Below are 17941 nucleotides of genomic sequence, written 5' to 3'. Positions count from 1 at the left end.
AGCATCAACAGGGGGAGAATTGAAAGGGTTAGGGAGAGGGTTGCTGGGGGGACCAGGCTTACTCTGTTTCCTAATAAGCGAGCAATTCTTTCTGATACGCCCTTCTCTTTTACATAAAAAACAGGCATTAATCCCGCCAAGATATTTGATAGGGCAGGTGATGGATTCACATATAAGTTCAAATCTGATCTCTTTAGGAAGTTCCTGCCCCGGATTTAGAGCAATCATCAATCGGGCATCCATGTGTGAGAGCAAGGAAGCGGTTTCATCAACCCTAATCACCCTACCAAGGGGTTCCAGAGCTTTTGGGATCATATTCCACAAATATGGAGGAACGTTCTTGATGGTAATCCATCTAGTGCTTGACAGAGCTAAAATCTCTTCAAAGTTAGCCTTGGGGTCCCAAGAGAGGGCTCTAAAACAGCTAGAACCAATAGTCCAATATTGCTTCCTCATGACTTCAGACTGACTCTTCGAACTATTGAAGAAAATAAATAAAAGCCCTTTTTGTATCATATGACAGAAGGAAAATGTAAACCCTAACTTTTTAGACCAGACATTGTGCAACCAATTGTTTAAGAAATTCCTAGACAGTAACTTAGTAATATCCAGAGCTGCTAAGAAAATTGCTGATTGTCTAAGCCTAGATTTCTCAGAAACAATGATGCTGACCATTTGAACGTTTGGAAAAACAATCATACAGTCGGCAGAGTGACCCTTACCTGATCCTCCTCCGCCATCTTCAGGAAGATCTTCTCTGATAAGGAATTTGGCATCCTCTGGAATCATAGGTCTGCTTTCCACTGCTTGGTTGAAAGATTTGGCGTTACTGTCGCAGGCATCGTTGGCGTCTTGAGGAGCATCAATCGAGGCGTCTCCATTCTTTTTGGCAGGCTTGCCCATAAAAACCACCATAGGGATGAGTTAATGAGGTCGGACTTGGGCCTGTGCGAGGCAGGCCGCACACGCGCGAGTGGCCTCCTTCATATCAGGCCCAAAACCCTAGTTGCAGAGCTCTCTTCCTTATACAACAAAAAATTAAACTGTAACATAAATTTATCAAATAGTGAAAGTAGTTTATAAAACTATAAATATTAATAGATATTGCCCACGTGACCTGGTCTGGATGGTTAAGGTGTTGAAAGACATGGATAGTGGTTGCAGGTTTTAGTCGCTGGCTTCAATCACTGCATGAGTAAGGGCAGCTCATTTGGCCAGAGGCTGTAGGGGCTGAGTAATTAGGGTCACAAGTGGGGTCCCAATGAGTGCCAATTCCAATGTACAAAAAAAATATTAATAATAATTTTTTAATTTAAGAATTAAAAAACCTAAAGGTTAATGTAGAACTAATACACAAATCTTCCTAAACAAAAAAAATAAAAATGAAATGCCAACCTGACATTGAAAAAATATCCTCAAAAAGGTTTCCAAAGCCACTTTCTTCACAGCCATGAGTGCAACTCTTGGACAACACCTGGCAAAAAAAGATGTCTTATGCTTTCTGCAACATACACAAACAAACAAATGCATGGGAACATGATGCAACCAAACAAAGAGAGGTGGGCTCCATCCACAATTTGATGCTTCTTGATAACCACATCTCGCTGCAAGGTCATGTTGGATGTAACTGTTGCTGGAATCACTGTTTGAGCACAGAATAAGAAATGAAATTCCTATCCAAACAAGTGTCTGTGCACCTAAGGCAGTCCTTCATGCTTCTTCACACCTTCCAGCCTTCAAGCAACAAACAATGGGCTGCAAAAACACTCTTGACCCCACACCCATTGCAAAAACTGCCATTTCTATAAACACCATGCTCAAAACTCAAACTCTTCTATGTGATCACCGTGCAATCCACACTAAAGCATGCTCCAAACCCTAGTATTTGCCTGTTCCAAACCATATGATCTTTTGTGAAATTTTTGGCAATTTCAAATGATTTTTTTTTTCTTTAAAATGTTCACTGGATTTCAAATTTCTATGATAAAATCCGACAAACTCTTTAACTTGGTTTGGGAGCTTGTAATTGCACCTTTTAGTGCCCAATACATATTTTGGGGGGTTGCAAGCATACATTTTGTAATTGTGTGTTCTTTTTGTCTCTTCTCTTGTTTTTCACCAATTGTTTTAGGGTTTTGAATACTTAACTGCTGTAATGTCTACTTCTTCTAAGCCTTCCTTATCTTCTCATTCTCTTCTATGTAGCACACTACATGTTCTTTTGCATAAGTTGGTTGCAAAATCTTGCATATTGTAATTTTTTTTGTTTGCTACAATGCTTGACCAGATATTACATGGTATGCCATCTCCTCACATCTCTCAGACATGGAAGGCATTTGTGATAGACTTGTAATGGATCAATGGGCTATACAAAATGACCTTGGGAACAAAGTTAGAACCAAAGGCAATCTAGAGGATCTAGTTGTTGAATTGGTGTGATGAGTCAAGAGGCTTCATAGGCATGCATATTTTAGATGGGTTGAAGTTTCATATTCAGAATTAGGATACTGAAAAACTTGCATGGGGTGAGCTTGCTGAGAGATAAATGAACTTGGGGCCATTTAGTTGGAAAACAAGTTGTCTTTTCTAGATTAGAGCAATTTCCTAGATTTTGAACAATTCCTTTCTAAGTTCGAGTTTCTATAATCTCAATTGCAAGATTTTGGAATTGCGAAGGAAAATAAGCAAATGAATCTATGGATTGTGTCCGTGTTCTACTCCACAATTGATGCCTTGGATAAGTCATTCCAAATTCATTGTTGAGATATTTCATGAGCATTTAACAAGGGATCTCACCAAGCTCATTTAAATTGAGGTGATATTGTCCAAGGGTTAAAAGATTTAGGGTTTGGTAGCACAACATTCTAGGGAATTCAAGTAGGGAAGGCCATCATTTTTGTGTTAACAATTGCATCACTAAATAGTAAAGGAATCCATGCTCAGACATAGCATGCTCTCACATGTAATGTACCCTTCTAGGATTTGGTCTATTTTTAACCATAATTAATCTATTTACAAGTACTTATGACTTAAACTAACTTGATTAAGAGTCAAGTTTATGAATCAAATCTGTGATGTTCTATCTTTCTTTAGTCTATCAAGTCCTTGCTAACTTACCATACTAAATAATTAATCTTATTCTGATTCATTTATAAATCATTTACGTATTTATTAATTACTAGTTATATGAATTATTATGTATTACTACGAGCAGTTTCTAAAAGTATTATATTAATTATAATTATTATATTAACATCTATTATTATCAATATCTATATTTACACTCATATTATTCCTTATTCTGATTTGAATATATATATATATATATATAAATAAATGATTTAAATAATATTACCAATTATTTATTTATGTATTTGCTAATATCCTATTATATAAATTACTAATACTACCACTACTTAAAACATTACTACTTAAAACATTACTAGTTATTAATATGTTTAGGGGCTGGTAATGGCTGACAGATCTGAAGCATGTCAGATCTGGTCTGCCACTGTCATGACATTATGTATTACTTTAATATACATTTCAATCTATGCTAATATTATCATTAAAATTCTGCATAAAGACATTATCAGACTTCATAAATTAGGCATATGTATTAAGCATATCCCTATGCATACTACCGAGAACAAGGATGTTACTGCCTGTAACTTAATAACAGTTCTGATCTCGTTATTACAGCCTTCGATATTTGGTAATATTCCTTCCTGTTCGATTATTCCCCTCTATTATGTTCCCATTTTCCTCCCCCCTTGAGGATGAGGTCAATTCCTTAATATATATCTTGCAAAAAGAATGGTTGCATCCTTTGAATCTTCAAGAGACACGTCTTTCCCTACAGATTGACTTTATTAACCAAAGCGCACCTCCCCATAATTAATTACCATTTGTTCTAATTAATTATATTTCTTTGGATGCATCGTTCGTTAGAGGACTTAATTTGAGGGCCACTAAATATTTACGGTGGCACGGAAGTGTTTGAATCGGTCTTGTTATTATTATCCAGACTTGCTTATGATGGTCGTAATTATTAATTTTCGGTTTTAGATCAATTGATGCTACTAAAATTATATCCTGATACTAATCTGCGTACTTATAATTGAGAGCCTTCAATGCTGGGTATTTATTCAGGATGTCTCCATCTTCTACGGCTAAGGCAATTTCATTTGATAACATTTTTTCACATTACCGTAGACTTGTGTTCTGATAGTTAACTTAGAAACTCTGATCGTATTTGAGACGTCAACCCCTTGATCGCTGAAGACTCAAATACTTGTTGCTGATAATAGATGATATTGGATTTTAGGGTGATTGCAACAATTCATATATATTGGTCGTTGTTCTTTACAATCGTTGTTACCTTAATATCACTCTATATATGGATTGCTACTCATACATTGATGAAATCGACAGTCATATTGAGATTGAGATCACTGCCTTATGTCTTTGTTACTGCCTTATCCTCTTATGTATTAATTTCTTCTTTTGATCGATGTCTTGCATACTAGTATATGTATTAGTCTACTTGGCCAAAACGACCAGTATATTAATTAAGTCACTTGTAAGACTAATCATTACTGATCGTGTGAACTTGATGCTTGTAAGTCTTTATTCTTTGATGGATTAATACATATTGATTCCTTATTTTGTCCCACCTTATTGAGATAAGATAATCTCCTCAATCTTCTAATATTTTTTTTTTTAACTCTTAAATACTTAGATTGGTCAAGGCTGCCAGTAATTAAATAATAATATTTAATAAATAAAGGAATTTCAAATAATCATTTGCTAATAATTAATATAATAATAGTAATAATAAGTTTTTCATTATGCTATATATAATGATCAAGGAGGGGACATGACAACACATAGGTGTAGTGGTCCATGTTCTACTCCACAATCTACTTCATAATTGATGCCTTGGATAAGTCATTCCAAATTCCATTGTTCAAGGTATTCAATGAGCATTTAACAAGGGATCTCACCAAGCTCATTCAAATTGAGGTGATATTTTCCAAGGGTTAAATGAATTATGGTTTGGTAGCACAACATTCTAAGGAATTCAAGTAGGGAAGGCCATCATTTTTCATGTTAACAATTGCATCACTAAATAGTAGTGTTCCACAGAGGTTGGGGATTGGGGGACATGTTTCGGGGGGGGACATGTTTCGGGGACGGGGAGACAAGGAGCCTAAGTTTGGGGACGACAGAGGGACGGCGGCAGGGTGGTGGCAAAGGGGTGGGGGGGGGGGGGAGCACTGTTGATATACATATAGTACTTGAAAAACTAGTATTGAAAAGATATATAAGAATTACATGTCAAATGAAACTTTGGCAAATTAGTTAAAGAAAAACCACTCAATCTATCTCTTTTCACTCCTTCAATCAAGACTTGGACTTGGTGAAGGTGACAAAACTCTTGGAATATGAAATCCATGACATCAAATGTTCCAAGCAAATATCAAAACAATAACTAGGAGCCTACATCCCTCCTATGAAGGCATCTAAGGTAGGTCCCACTAACTAGTAAAGATGCTAATGGGTTTGGGGGGTAGCAATGATAAGTTGCACAAGGTGTTAGATAATTTTTTTTTAAATTGCTTTTTGTGACGTCCCAGCACAGGAGTCTTGGAGACACTTGGATGTCTCCAAGGAGCTTTGGAGATGCCGAGACGTCTCCGCTTCTCCGGCGGCGGTGGCGGGACAGCAATGGACACCACGTCCCCGTCTTCCCATCCCAGAGATGTCCCCGTCTTGGAGATGTGGGCCTGAGGGGGGGGAGACACGTCCCCGTGGAACACTAAGGGAATGCATGTTCACACATAGGTGTAGTTGTTACCTATGACTACACCGCACTTGAACACTCTACGCATACGGAAGATATGTTTAGGAAACACTAATATAGAGAGGTTTCATCACCGCAATCTATGAAGGTGGCACACATCTTGATGCATCTGCACCACACACACACACACTAGCAAGCAAAATAATGCTTTTGTGGAAATAGGGTCTCACCCTCAAATAAGTGTATATGCAATTGCGCCTACCACCACACTCTATAAGTAAGAAGGAAAAATAAACTAACAATAATTGATTCTTTTACCTTATTAATCAACATTTAGAATGAAAGGGATGGTAGATTCAATAAGAGTAAAGCATATCCTTTCTCCTTTTCACACAATAATAAATGTATAAACAAGTATTATAAACCTTGCAGTTGCTTGGACTCAACAAGCTAATTTTTGACTTGGACTTAGCGCCCAGACTTGGTCAAGATTCAGCCAAGGCTCAACAAATTGAAAAAACGATGAAATATAGAGATTTTTAAGGATTTAAAACTTGTTTTATGCACCCTTTAATAAATAAGATTCAAGGACATAATAAGCTAGTTAAACATAAGCTGCTTTGATCAGCTACACAAGTACAAATCAATCATATAAGTATAAAAACAGATTTTAGTTGAATGAAACAACATTGTTAGATAAATAAATTATAAATGTTGTCAAATTTTTACAAAACTCATGGAGTATGATTTAGCCATGGATTTAAAATAAATGTCAAAACTAATACTATTAGTCTATGGCTTAGATGATCCTGCAATCACTCATCCCAACACCACAAGAGGTTTTGTGTTGGCATCTAAGATAGGTCTTTGATGATGATGTAGTGATGATTTCAAGTTGTCTCATTGACACCAACATCTGTAACGTCCTCTTTTTGGGATCTACCTAATTTAGTCCTGAGGCAACAATTCCAACTTAAAGTGAGAATTGTAATCTATTAATAAATATAATTTTATCAAAACTGAAGATATTTTATTACAATATTTAACTTAAAATTCTAAGACTAGTTCGGAAGATGGAACTTATCTTGATAGCTTTCTCTAATGTGGCCATGTAATTTATGTTTTAAGTCTCCTCTCAATCGCTTATAGCTGTTCCTGATTGCTAGCTTTAATTGTATGCAACCGATTTTGCCAGTAAGGGTGCTGCTCAAATGAGTGATCCAAATATGGATGAGTAGAAGAAAATTACAATTTGACGATGCTCTTTGGACAAATAAAAGATCTCCCTTTAATATGTAATGTTGAGTTTGATCGAACCAACATGCCCTTTGTCAAACGCATCTCTTCAATAACTAATCCATCAGTGGTGACACCCATGGTGATTAGTTAACATGTTTGACAACTCTTATTACAAGCAATGATATTAATGATGGCAATAAGGTTTGTTTCATGCTTGGTACACATGGTCTCTTTGATATATCCATCTCCAACCTAATACCATCTTTCCTTGGATTGCTGATTACACTTAGTTCAATAGGTCTAATCAGATGGCTTGTTTCTTAATATTCAATAGGACATGCTTCCTTATGGAGCTGTGCTGATGGCTGTTTATGCTTGCTTGCTGTGATTGGTGGTTCTCATTGTAACATTGATATGGGAACTGCTTAATGCCTTAATCAATTCCTTCTTGATCAGTGATCATGGAAACTTTTTTAACCTGAAAGTTCCAAAAAAGCTATCGCTTATGTGGGCAGATCCAATAATGGATGAATATAATAAAATACAAAATCCGATGCCTTGGATGATCGATGGAAATGCATTGGAAAAGGCACGTCTCATGTCTTTTTGGTAATCGCACCCTTCACAAACAATAATCGCTGTATAATCAAACTTAATCAATGACAATTAGACTATCATCGTATCACTACATTAATGTCACTAATAATCATGCCTTTTAGATATCGATTATAATATTCTTTATTTATTTGTTGATGTCGTTTCATCTACTTAATAGAGATCGCTGACTATTGGTGTCTTTTATATCAACTCTCATGATTCCTTAAAGTATTTGATTCTTACCTTCTCCTTAATCACAGACGTCGTTTCCTGATTGACTAAGTTCTCCTTCTATAGTCTTTGACTATTTGACTCCTTTCCACGTTGGATTATTTCTTCGACCTGTGGTGATGCCTTTTTGATACTCACATATAGAGAGATCACAACCCGATATCAATTGTTCTTTTCATGTCATAGTAATGGATTATTGATCATTAGTGAATCGTTGGCTTTGTTTCTGTCTTTTCATGATATCCATCGATCAATTGCTTATATGTCATGTTGTCTTGCCACTATCTCCAATGAATCGCTGTGTAAGGCTGAATCATTGTTTAAGTCTCACAGACTTATAATTACTTATAAAGATAATACAAGGAGCTTTCTCCTAATTTAACTGTTTGAACTAGTTGTTTGCTATGTACACTCTTACTTTTATTTGCTAAATACTTGGAAGTGTCCAAAGTTTGCCACACTTTGATCACACATGTTATTGATGCTAAATATGTCGAGGATGGGGACATCACAACATCCAAGGAGTTTGCTCATGCTCTATCCTCCTTTGTCACGACTATAGCTTCTACCTCTCAACACAATTGATTAACCCATTCAAGGTCCACATCATTGAAGGTGGGATCCTCAACCCCGGTGATCCGATTTGATTGTGGATCAACCTCTTGTAAAATGATGGAGATAAGTTAGTGTTCAATTTTTGTTTGTGATGGAGGCGAAGGTTGTAATGAACATAAATAATATCATTTGACCTTTTCATTGACAACTTAATGTGCTTTTTGTAGTATATGTGCTTAAACATACTCCAATTGCATTCACACCTTGGAACATTACATGGTTGGCTCAAAACATGAATTGCAATCTTTTTAAGATTTGGCACCTTACTGCCAAACGTTACCTATCATGCATTTGAAATGGGAAGAAGAAACAACAATCTCATTGTCTAACTTTGAGTTTCAATATTCATGTAAAAAAGGGAAAAGTTTTAATTTTTTAACTTATTATGGCCTTAATAGATCTTTATTGGGTTGCAATGTCGTTTGAGTTGTCTTGCATATCTCTCGTGCAAAGAGGTCTCTTTGTGCAAGTCTGAAGATTTCAATCTCAATGATTATTTGCATTCCAACTCTGCTAACTTGAGGAAATAGCAATTGCATATAGGCTGCTCCAAACCAACAACAGGCTCTTCGAAATTATCTGTAGGATACTTTAGATGCACCAAGGGATGCTACAAACCTGACCAAATGGTCTTCAATCACTGTTTCTTATTCAACCTATGTGCTAGTTTTTTCTTCAATGGCATGTATTTTTTGTTCCAGAAGTGTTTTTTAATCTCCTCCTTTTGTTTAAAAAAGGAATGGATATGCTTTTAGGGTGTGAGAGGTCATTTGAAGTCTTTTTATTCTTTTTTCGTTTTGTTTTTAATTGCTCTGGCTGAGTCTTCCCTTCAAGATTCTTCGGGTACTCGGGCCACAAGTCCCTGGTATTTGTTTAGTTTTAACCACCTCAGGACTCATCGAGTCTTGGCAAGTCTTGCAAGTGTGGTATAAATTGTTGATTTTATGGTAGTGCTTGTCAACCACAGGCAAACATCAGATTTGTTGCCTTCCCAACCATAGACAATAAGCTCTTATCATCACCCTTGAGCACACTACATGTCCTTCATGTTATTGAATTCATATCTATTGATTTAATCATGACCTGGCATATATATGAATCAATACCTCCTAATAGACCTCAAGTCGGCCATATACTTTTGGCGCCAAGGATAGGGTCAGACCTATATATTACAAGTTACATATGAGTCTCCCTTAGTTGCAAGTTGCACTTAACTTAATCACAAGTTACACACAAGTGGTTCGCCCAAATAGGGCCTGCCCCAAACTAGACTCATACAATTGAGATATCCAAATGCCAAGGCCGACAAGCCACTTCGTATTTTGTGCACTAGGTCAGCCCTAGAAGGGATCCGACCTAGCTACACAACACTCCCTCTTAGCTAGTTCCTTTTGAATAACCAAGTCACATAGTGACTACCACCATGGCTACTCCCATGAATAATACGTTCACCATAGCTACTCCTAGAGGGTGAACAAGCACATCATGGAATTTCTTCCATGATACCCACCATACCTACTTGTAGAGGGTGGGCTCACCATACCTACTCGCAGAGGGTGGATCCACCATACCTACTCGCAGAGAGTGGAACGAGGGCTTTAACCTCAGACTTCTCCCAGAGAAGAATGCATCTCCACTATGCCTACTCGTAGAGGGTGGATCCACCATACCTACTCACAGAGGGTGGAACGAGGGCTTTCACCTCAAACTTCTCTCGCAGAGAAGAATGCATTTAACAAGGGATTGCACCTCAAACTTCTCCCTCACAGAGAAGAACTCATTAGCAAGGGATTGCACCTCGAACTTCTCCCTCACAGAGAAGAACTCATTAGCAAGGGATTGCACCTCGAACTTCTCCCTCACAAAGAAGAACTCATTAACAAGGGATTGCACCTCGAACTTCTCCCTCACAGAGAAAAATGCTTTAACCAAATCTTCATGACGATGTAGCTCCCTCTGAAGCTGAAAACAAGCTCCCTCTGAAGCAGATATCAACCTTCTGACCTCTTTGTCCAATGTTACATCTGACGATATGTCAAACTCCCTCTGAATGCTGATTCTTCCTCTGCGAGGAGATGCAAGCATCTTACTTCCTTGAATGCAATCTCTAATTCGTACTAGAAGAATTTCAAAGAGAGATAATGATAGTCAGGGGAAATGTCAATACATGATTCACTATTCAATGATGTAGCATGACTTAATGAAAAATTCATGAACATTATTCAAACATAAAGAGTACTTATCTTTTATAATTTTGCTCAGCAATGGAATTTCCATTCACTTGGATTGATCACACCAAAGCACCTAGTGATGATTTGATGGCTGCGTGGCCTTTGGCCCTCGCCATCACTCATCATCTGTCCACAATATCTGCTCCATGCATAGCTTAAGCATCATCTGAAGAACTACCTTTAATACCATCCATAGCAAAGTGATGGACCAATCACATAAATGCGACATAAATCCACCTGTAGTAGGGTGTGCCAGAATGCTAAGTTGCAGTGCCCACCCTAGGACAAATGTCAGATGATCTTCAAGAGCGACATAAGTAAGAACTCGAATAATTGGACCTTTAGTTGCAATATCATCCGATTCGCAACCCCATCCAATTATGCCTATGCAGACTTTAGCAAAATGAATGCTTCATGTGACTCTTGAAGCTTCTGGGATGATGTGAGAGTTGTTGCAAGGCGTTATGGCACGGAGGCCTTCTCCACTATTCTTGATCGTTAGGTGCCTCCATTCGCTTTCGTTCCCATACGCACACATTTCACATTTGTGTACGGCTTAATGTGATCATCACAAAACTTGCCACTATGCTACTGCTCGATCTCAACCTTCCATTACACTGAGCAGTCGATAGCACGCGTCCTGACTCACGTCGCTTCGTTGAATCCTCAGAATGCTTGCTGCCACCTTGTCGATGTCTCTAGCCACGAGCGTCGTGAAGTGAGCGATCTCCGTCACTTTCATTTGCTAGTAAAATGTTACGATTGCCGGAGAGAATCCTCCACAGCATGTTCTCCTCCCCGAATGAAGAATTTGAATATAGAATGTTAAAACGGACAGAGATGTCCATAGCGACTCCACTTACCATCAACATTTCGATACCAGGCTTGGCGACTTTCAATGCCAAGGCATCAGACTGAATCTGTCATTGAGCACTAACGACAAATCTATGGAAATCATTGGCACCTCAACGGTCATTACTCGCTACAGAGCATATGCAATGCTCACGACTAAGTTGGGAGGCTCGGTAATCAACTTTTGCCTGCACTTAGATTTCTCAGTCCGCAAATTACTTTGATTGAACTCAATCAAAAGCACAAGATCTACCTTCAAGAGGTTAGGCTCTATAGAAGGAACCTGCTCTGATACCATGTTGATTTTATGGTAGTGCTCGTTAACCACAGGCAAACATCAGATTTGTTTTTCCCAACCATAGACGATAAGCTCTTATCATCACCCCCGAGCACACTACATGTCCTTCATGTTATTAAATTCATATCTATTGATGCAATCATGACCTTGCACATATATGAATCAATACCTCCTAATAGACCTTAAGTCGGTCATATACTTTTGGCGCCAAGGATAGGGTCAGACCTATATATTACAAGTTATATATGAGTCTCCCTTAGTTGCAAGTTACTCTTAACTTAATCACAAGTTACACACAAGTGGTTCGCCCAAATAGGGCCTGCCCCAAATTAGACTCATACAACTGAGATATCCAAATGCCAAGGACGACAGGCCACTTGGCATTTTGTGCACTAGGTTGGCCCTAGAAGGGATCCGACCTAGCTACACAACAACATAAATCTATCATAACACCTCTAGATTCATGTCACACATTTCTTAGTTTTAATGTATAATCAGATTGGAAAGGAAGTATAATATGATATGTACTTCATTAGTTCACTTTTCTTTCATAAGTAAAGATGTTCATAAGAAGAGAGATGTTATCATATGCTAAGCATGGTTCATTTTCTAAGCAATACATAATCAAGAGATAGAAAGAGAGGTAAAAGGTTTCTATTCAAACCATAGTTGAAAAACTCAGACTTAGTAATTATTTGGCTAACCCAAAAAATTTTAAAAATTCAAGTCTAGCAAATTTTTGTGGAAAAACTTGGAAAATTTATTAACATGAAAAAAAACATAAATTTTTAAAAATATTCTTTAAAACACAAATATCATTGAATTTATGGAGCATGTTTCAAGACTAGCAATTAGAGTTCAATACAAATTATAGACCAAAAATTGAGTTCAAATTTTCAATACATCTGAATTATATTTTCAACATCAATAAAATTACAAATCACAAATTGCTGTTTTTATAGTTTGGGTAATATGCAACTGCCCCCAGCACAGACCTGTACAATTTATGGTGATCTGGAGAGCAGCGGCCTCACACAAGATCAACTTGTAACCTCACACCAGACCGATGACCTTATTAAAATGCAGTCGAAGACCAGAAATCTACAAAAATAAATTGTGTTGATATGAACTTTATGTGCTTTTTTATGCCAGTTTTTTTTCATAATCGTGAGTATGGCAGTTTTTTTGGTGAGTTCTGTATTTTTGAATGGAAATTGTGCAGTGATTTTTTGTTAAAATTCATGCCTGAGTTTCTATGGGGAGCGCTCATTTAGGGTTTGGACACATGGGCAATTGTGAGTCCTGCGAGTACTTGCAAATTTTTGCAACATTGAAATTTAGAATATGCACTTCCAGTCTTAATATGCATTTTAATGGCAAACAAAGATTAAAACACACACTCCTGCCTCTCTTAAAAGGCTGACATTTGACATTTCTTCTTTTTCGCTTGCCTTGTGCATGTGTTATGGACCACTCTTCTAGTTTTTGAGCCTTTTCTGCTGGTTGGGACATTATTGCTTGAACTGCCATTTATGCCAAATCACTTCAGCTTTGTTATCAGCACCAGTTCATTTTGAAGCTTTTTTGTCGATTATAACATTAGGCTCTCTTTGGCTTCTTCATCAGATCTGTTCTCTGTTGTCTGAAGTTGGAAGTGCAGAATATTATTAGTAAGGGGGGTTAGTCTACAGTTTCACCTTTCAAGATTCCTCAAGATAATTTTAAAAAGGGATGTTGGTTCATTTGTCTTTATGAGGACTAATTCATCTTAGACAGGGTAGTTTCTCTTTTCCCTAAGCATATTTTATTTTTCATGTAGCTATTAATAATAATGTATTTGGAGAGTCCAAGGGGTTGAGCTTAACTGGTTAAAACACTGGGTTCTCATTGTGGAGACCCAAGTTCAATTCCCAATAGGGATATCTAAAGTGGAATTCTAAGCTGTGACTCTTGGCCTTCCATAGGATGGGGAAGGTCTTGTGGTCAATCTAATCAAACATAATAATAATAATTCAAAGATATGTAATGGGGATGGGCCCCCCTACTGTGTCCCCACTAGTTCATAGCTCCAGTCAAAAACTATTCAGGCTTCGGCCAATTACCTATCAAAAAAAATAAAAAAAATAAAAAAAATAATGTATTTGGAGATTATTAAATGAATATCTACAACTTTAATTTGACTAGAGTTGTCTTAGTTACTCCTAATCATTTTTTTGCATGCATCCACTTGCATATATGCTCTTTCTTTTTGATATCCTATTTGTTTTCTTCTAAATTTAAATAGGGGACATTTTTTAAAATTTGCATGTATATTCTATTATATAAATGTATGTTGGCATTGTATAATATTCTTATTGGCTAATATAGATGATTAATTTATTATCATAAAATAGTATTGTCTTGTATTTTTGTGTCAGGTTTTGACAATATTTTGATGAACCCATGTCTTTTACTTTTGGAAGGTTGTTTTTGGCAATGCAGGTCCTGGTCAGTCTAAAATTTTCATGTCAAATTTAAACATTACATTTATTATTTTTTATAAAGTACATGAATATTTTTACTAATGATGGTTTGAGAGCTTACTATTTGAGTATTTTACTAAAAACGAAAGTAAATTTGGTCCTTAATCTGTTGTATTTGATAGGTTTCCTACATTTTCTGCACTTTTTTCAATTGGCTGTTTTTCTTAACAAGGGCTATCCAATATTACACTTGTTTTAATTTGCTACCTACGAGTTGAGAGCATTGAACATTTAATGCAAATGATGAGGTCAAATCTGTCTTGAGTGTTTCCTTCTCAAATTCACACAAGAAACCTGAGTTTTTCCTTTTTGATTCACTACATGTTCATTGTGAAGTGTTTGGGAAGATTGCATGATTAATGTGTTCAAATCTGGGGTATGCCATGATACTATTCTCCTTCTTGAAACAGACATACATATATACAACCTTTCGTTGCAACAAAGATTTATTTTTTCACCCTCTCCTCATAAAACTAGTTAGTGAATTATCACTAATTTGACCAAATGTTTAAATGGACTGCCCTTTTTTCTGTTAACTCAGGGGTATCCCCACAATCCTGCCCAGCGTCCTCGATTCGCGAGGCGAGCAGAGGCGAGACTAGTCCCCTGAGGATGCATTAAGTCCTCGCAAGCCCCGTGCATCAGGTTAACCCGGGCAGAGAGTTGAACCCGGGACCAATGGGGAGCAAACCCACGGCCCAAACCAACTCTACCACCTGTGCGGGCCAAATGGACCGCTCTTCATCCAAGAGGATTTGAGTCAATTGATTGGACAAAGCTCATCGATATTCTATAGCTATAATTTTTTATTTTAGATAGCAGATGCTTGTAAAATTAGCTAGTTATGAGCAAAATTTCTTCCTTTGCATTGTTTGTGATCTGCAGTTTAGTGCACTTACCAAAAAATGGCTAACCCTCAAAGTCAAACACTTTTAATCTTGTGGTGCTTCTTTGTAGCTTTCTAACGGTTTCTTTTTGGTTCCATCTTTACATTTTTGCCTACTCATGATTGCCTGGGTGAACTTTTGTTGGAGATTTTTTTCAAAGGTTCAGAAATCAATGAATTTATTTGCAGTGATTTATCATCATACGAGGAGCATCATCCATATTATGCCCTTTTTAAATGCAAGTCTGTCTTTTGAATTATCTTGTAGGGAACTTTCTTTCTTTTTTATTTCTATAGAGAGTTATGAGACAGTGACTGTACTTGTGGCCTGTGCAGTCCCAGATCCTTTAAGCATCTATTCCGTTGGTTCCCTGCATTTTTGATCGTTTCTTTTTTCGAAGTAGTGGCATTTATCTGCTATCTCAAGAGCTTGGAGTCTTTGCTGGTTTCCTATGCAATTGCGGTGAGTTACTGTCCCTTCAACAGCCAGAGTTTTACACTTAAAGGCAATGAAGAAACATTGAAAACAGGTGTATTTGAAATTGTGCATAAGGAGTTCATGGAATGTCTAGATAAAAAGAGAGATTGCAAAACTCCACGTGATTCAAGAATTTCACATATAATTCTATCAGAATTGATAAAAGCCTGGGAGTTTATATTTTCTGTTTTCTATCCCTCACAACTCCTGACTGATCTCTAATTTTACCTGTTTCAGGCAAAGAGGAGTAACGTTCTACTGTCAGTTATAGTTGGAAGAGTAGTATTCAAGGTAATTCTCGATCTGAAAAGTGTTACTTTTGCTCCATACTGACTCCTCATTGGTCTGGAAGATTAAAGAAATGAAATCTAAGATGCTAGCTTAGATGCTGAATTTCACTACTCATGCATGCAAATTGGGATCAGTGCATATTTTCTGTACAGAAATATATACAAATTGGCATATGTGAATAAACTATCATGCACAAGCATACTTATGTTCACCTTTGCATATGCTCCCATGCCTAGATATATAGACTACCATCAATGCACAAATACATTATAATATAATGAATGATTTAATGACCTCATTTGGTTTTGGGAATCTTGTTTTTTATTTCAGGAGAAGATTTGGAAAAAGCTCCCTTTTGTCATTTTGATGGTTGTGGGAATGATACTCATTGTTCTAGCTTAAGGTGTGATATATATATCATACGCAGCAATTTGAAGAAGATAAAGTGGATACATCAGATTTAAGTAAATACACATACACAATATAGAATCCATTGAAAAAATTCATTCATTCATTGCCCGCAAGATGGATATGGGAACCCCTTTGAAGGGGGCATCAATTGGGCAATGAAAATCGAGATTAGTGATTTTATAATGTTAATCGTTGAGAGATGCAAATCATGCGATCCCATAGTCTCATGAGCCATTGCTTGTTTTTGTTATGCAAGCATGCTCACATTGCCTTTTTTATTTATATTGAAGGGCAATTGGTGCTTTGGCAGTAAAACTGCCACTCTAATTGCCCTTATGATTTATTGTTACAAATTTTTAAGTGAAGCTTCTCCAGTTTCAGATTTGATCTGGGGTTCCACGCAAAAGAAATTTTGTTCGGATTTCATACATATTGAGCACAATAAAATGTATTCGTGCATCTGCCATTTTGAGTCTATGCGCTCAAAGTTCAGTAACATTATGTCATTATATATGAAGTCCCAACTACTCTTTTGAGTGAAGAGGTACATGCACAAAGTAAGGAAGATCCATGTATGAAGAGTCACAGTTACTATGGTAGGTAATGATGGTGTTCAGTCAATGCATCTTCTCTTACTTTTTGCATTACCACTTTAATTTTACATTTGATAAATTTTTTGATTGCAAGGGGACTGTTGTTTCATCTATTTTCATAGTTTACTAAGTTTATTCATCTCTTAGAGAAATATTTGTAATTTTATATGATTATCCTTGTGAAGGGATCTTAGGATCTTTACTCTTTGAAATAATTATTAATAGTATTGTAGATAAATTAATTGAAGTTAGAGCGGAAGCTAATTTGTTGTTCTTAAGATTGCAACCATTCTCGTAGAAGAGTAATAAACATAGTTACATTGTCTAATGTAATAAACTTTATTCATCTTTTGGTACCTTCAAACACGCACACACCCACAAACACCCACACACACATGAATGCACACCATGCGTGGGAACACACTGTTTGTTGTTTGTAACTAGGTAAAAATGGGTTCGGATTGCCTTAAGGCAACATCTGAACCCATATAGGACTGGGTCCTATCCTAAAGGGGTAACGTGCCCCCAAGTTGAGCCCAGCCCTATACCTCCATGCCACCCTAAATACTCCACGCCACAATAAATAAATTGGTGCCAAAAGAGGGAGGCCGACTTGGATTTAATAAAGGCTAAGGACTCATATAAATGAAGGTTAAATTGCAAATGCAAATACAATTCAGTTATCCATGAAATCAGCGAATTAGCTCTGCAAATAAGAGGTGCGAAATCACCAAAGAAGGTTGTGCGAATTTGTCCAAGGATTGGGCTAACTTATTCAAGAGGATATAGGGCATTTTGGTGCAGTCTTGAAGCATGCAAAAATGGCAGATTTGATATATAAAGATCAGATTCAGAAAAGCAAGCTAAGTATTGTATTTGTGCAATAAGAGT

General features: G+C 36.9%; 1 protein-coding gene across 1 annotated transcript in view; it reads left to right on the top strand.

The window, feature by feature from the left end:
* The window catches only part of LOC131061005 (uncharacterized), a 70215-nt gene extending 53154 nt beyond the window's left edge, over positions 1-17061 (top strand). Inside the window, exons 4-6 of the mRNA XM_057994506.2 lie at positions 15614-15740; positions 15993-16046; positions 16377-17061. Coding sequence (XP_057850489.2) covers positions 15614-15740; positions 15993-16046; positions 16377-16448 — 253 coding nt within the window. The 3' untranslated portion in view covers positions 16449-17061. The remainder of the gene's footprint in view (positions 1-15613; positions 15741-15992; positions 16047-16376) is intronic.
* The last annotated feature ends 880 nt before the right edge of the window (positions 17062-17941 follow it).

Source organism: Cryptomeria japonica, chromosome 9 (assembly GCF_030272615.1).
Source record: "Cryptomeria japonica chromosome 9, Sugi_1.0, whole genome shotgun sequence".
NCBI lineage: Eukaryota > Viridiplantae > Streptophyta > Pinopsida > Cupressales > Cupressaceae > Cryptomeria > Cryptomeria japonica.
The sequence above is the reverse complement of the archived record's forward strand: the minus strand, read 5'-3'. Positions and strand labels throughout refer to the sequence as shown.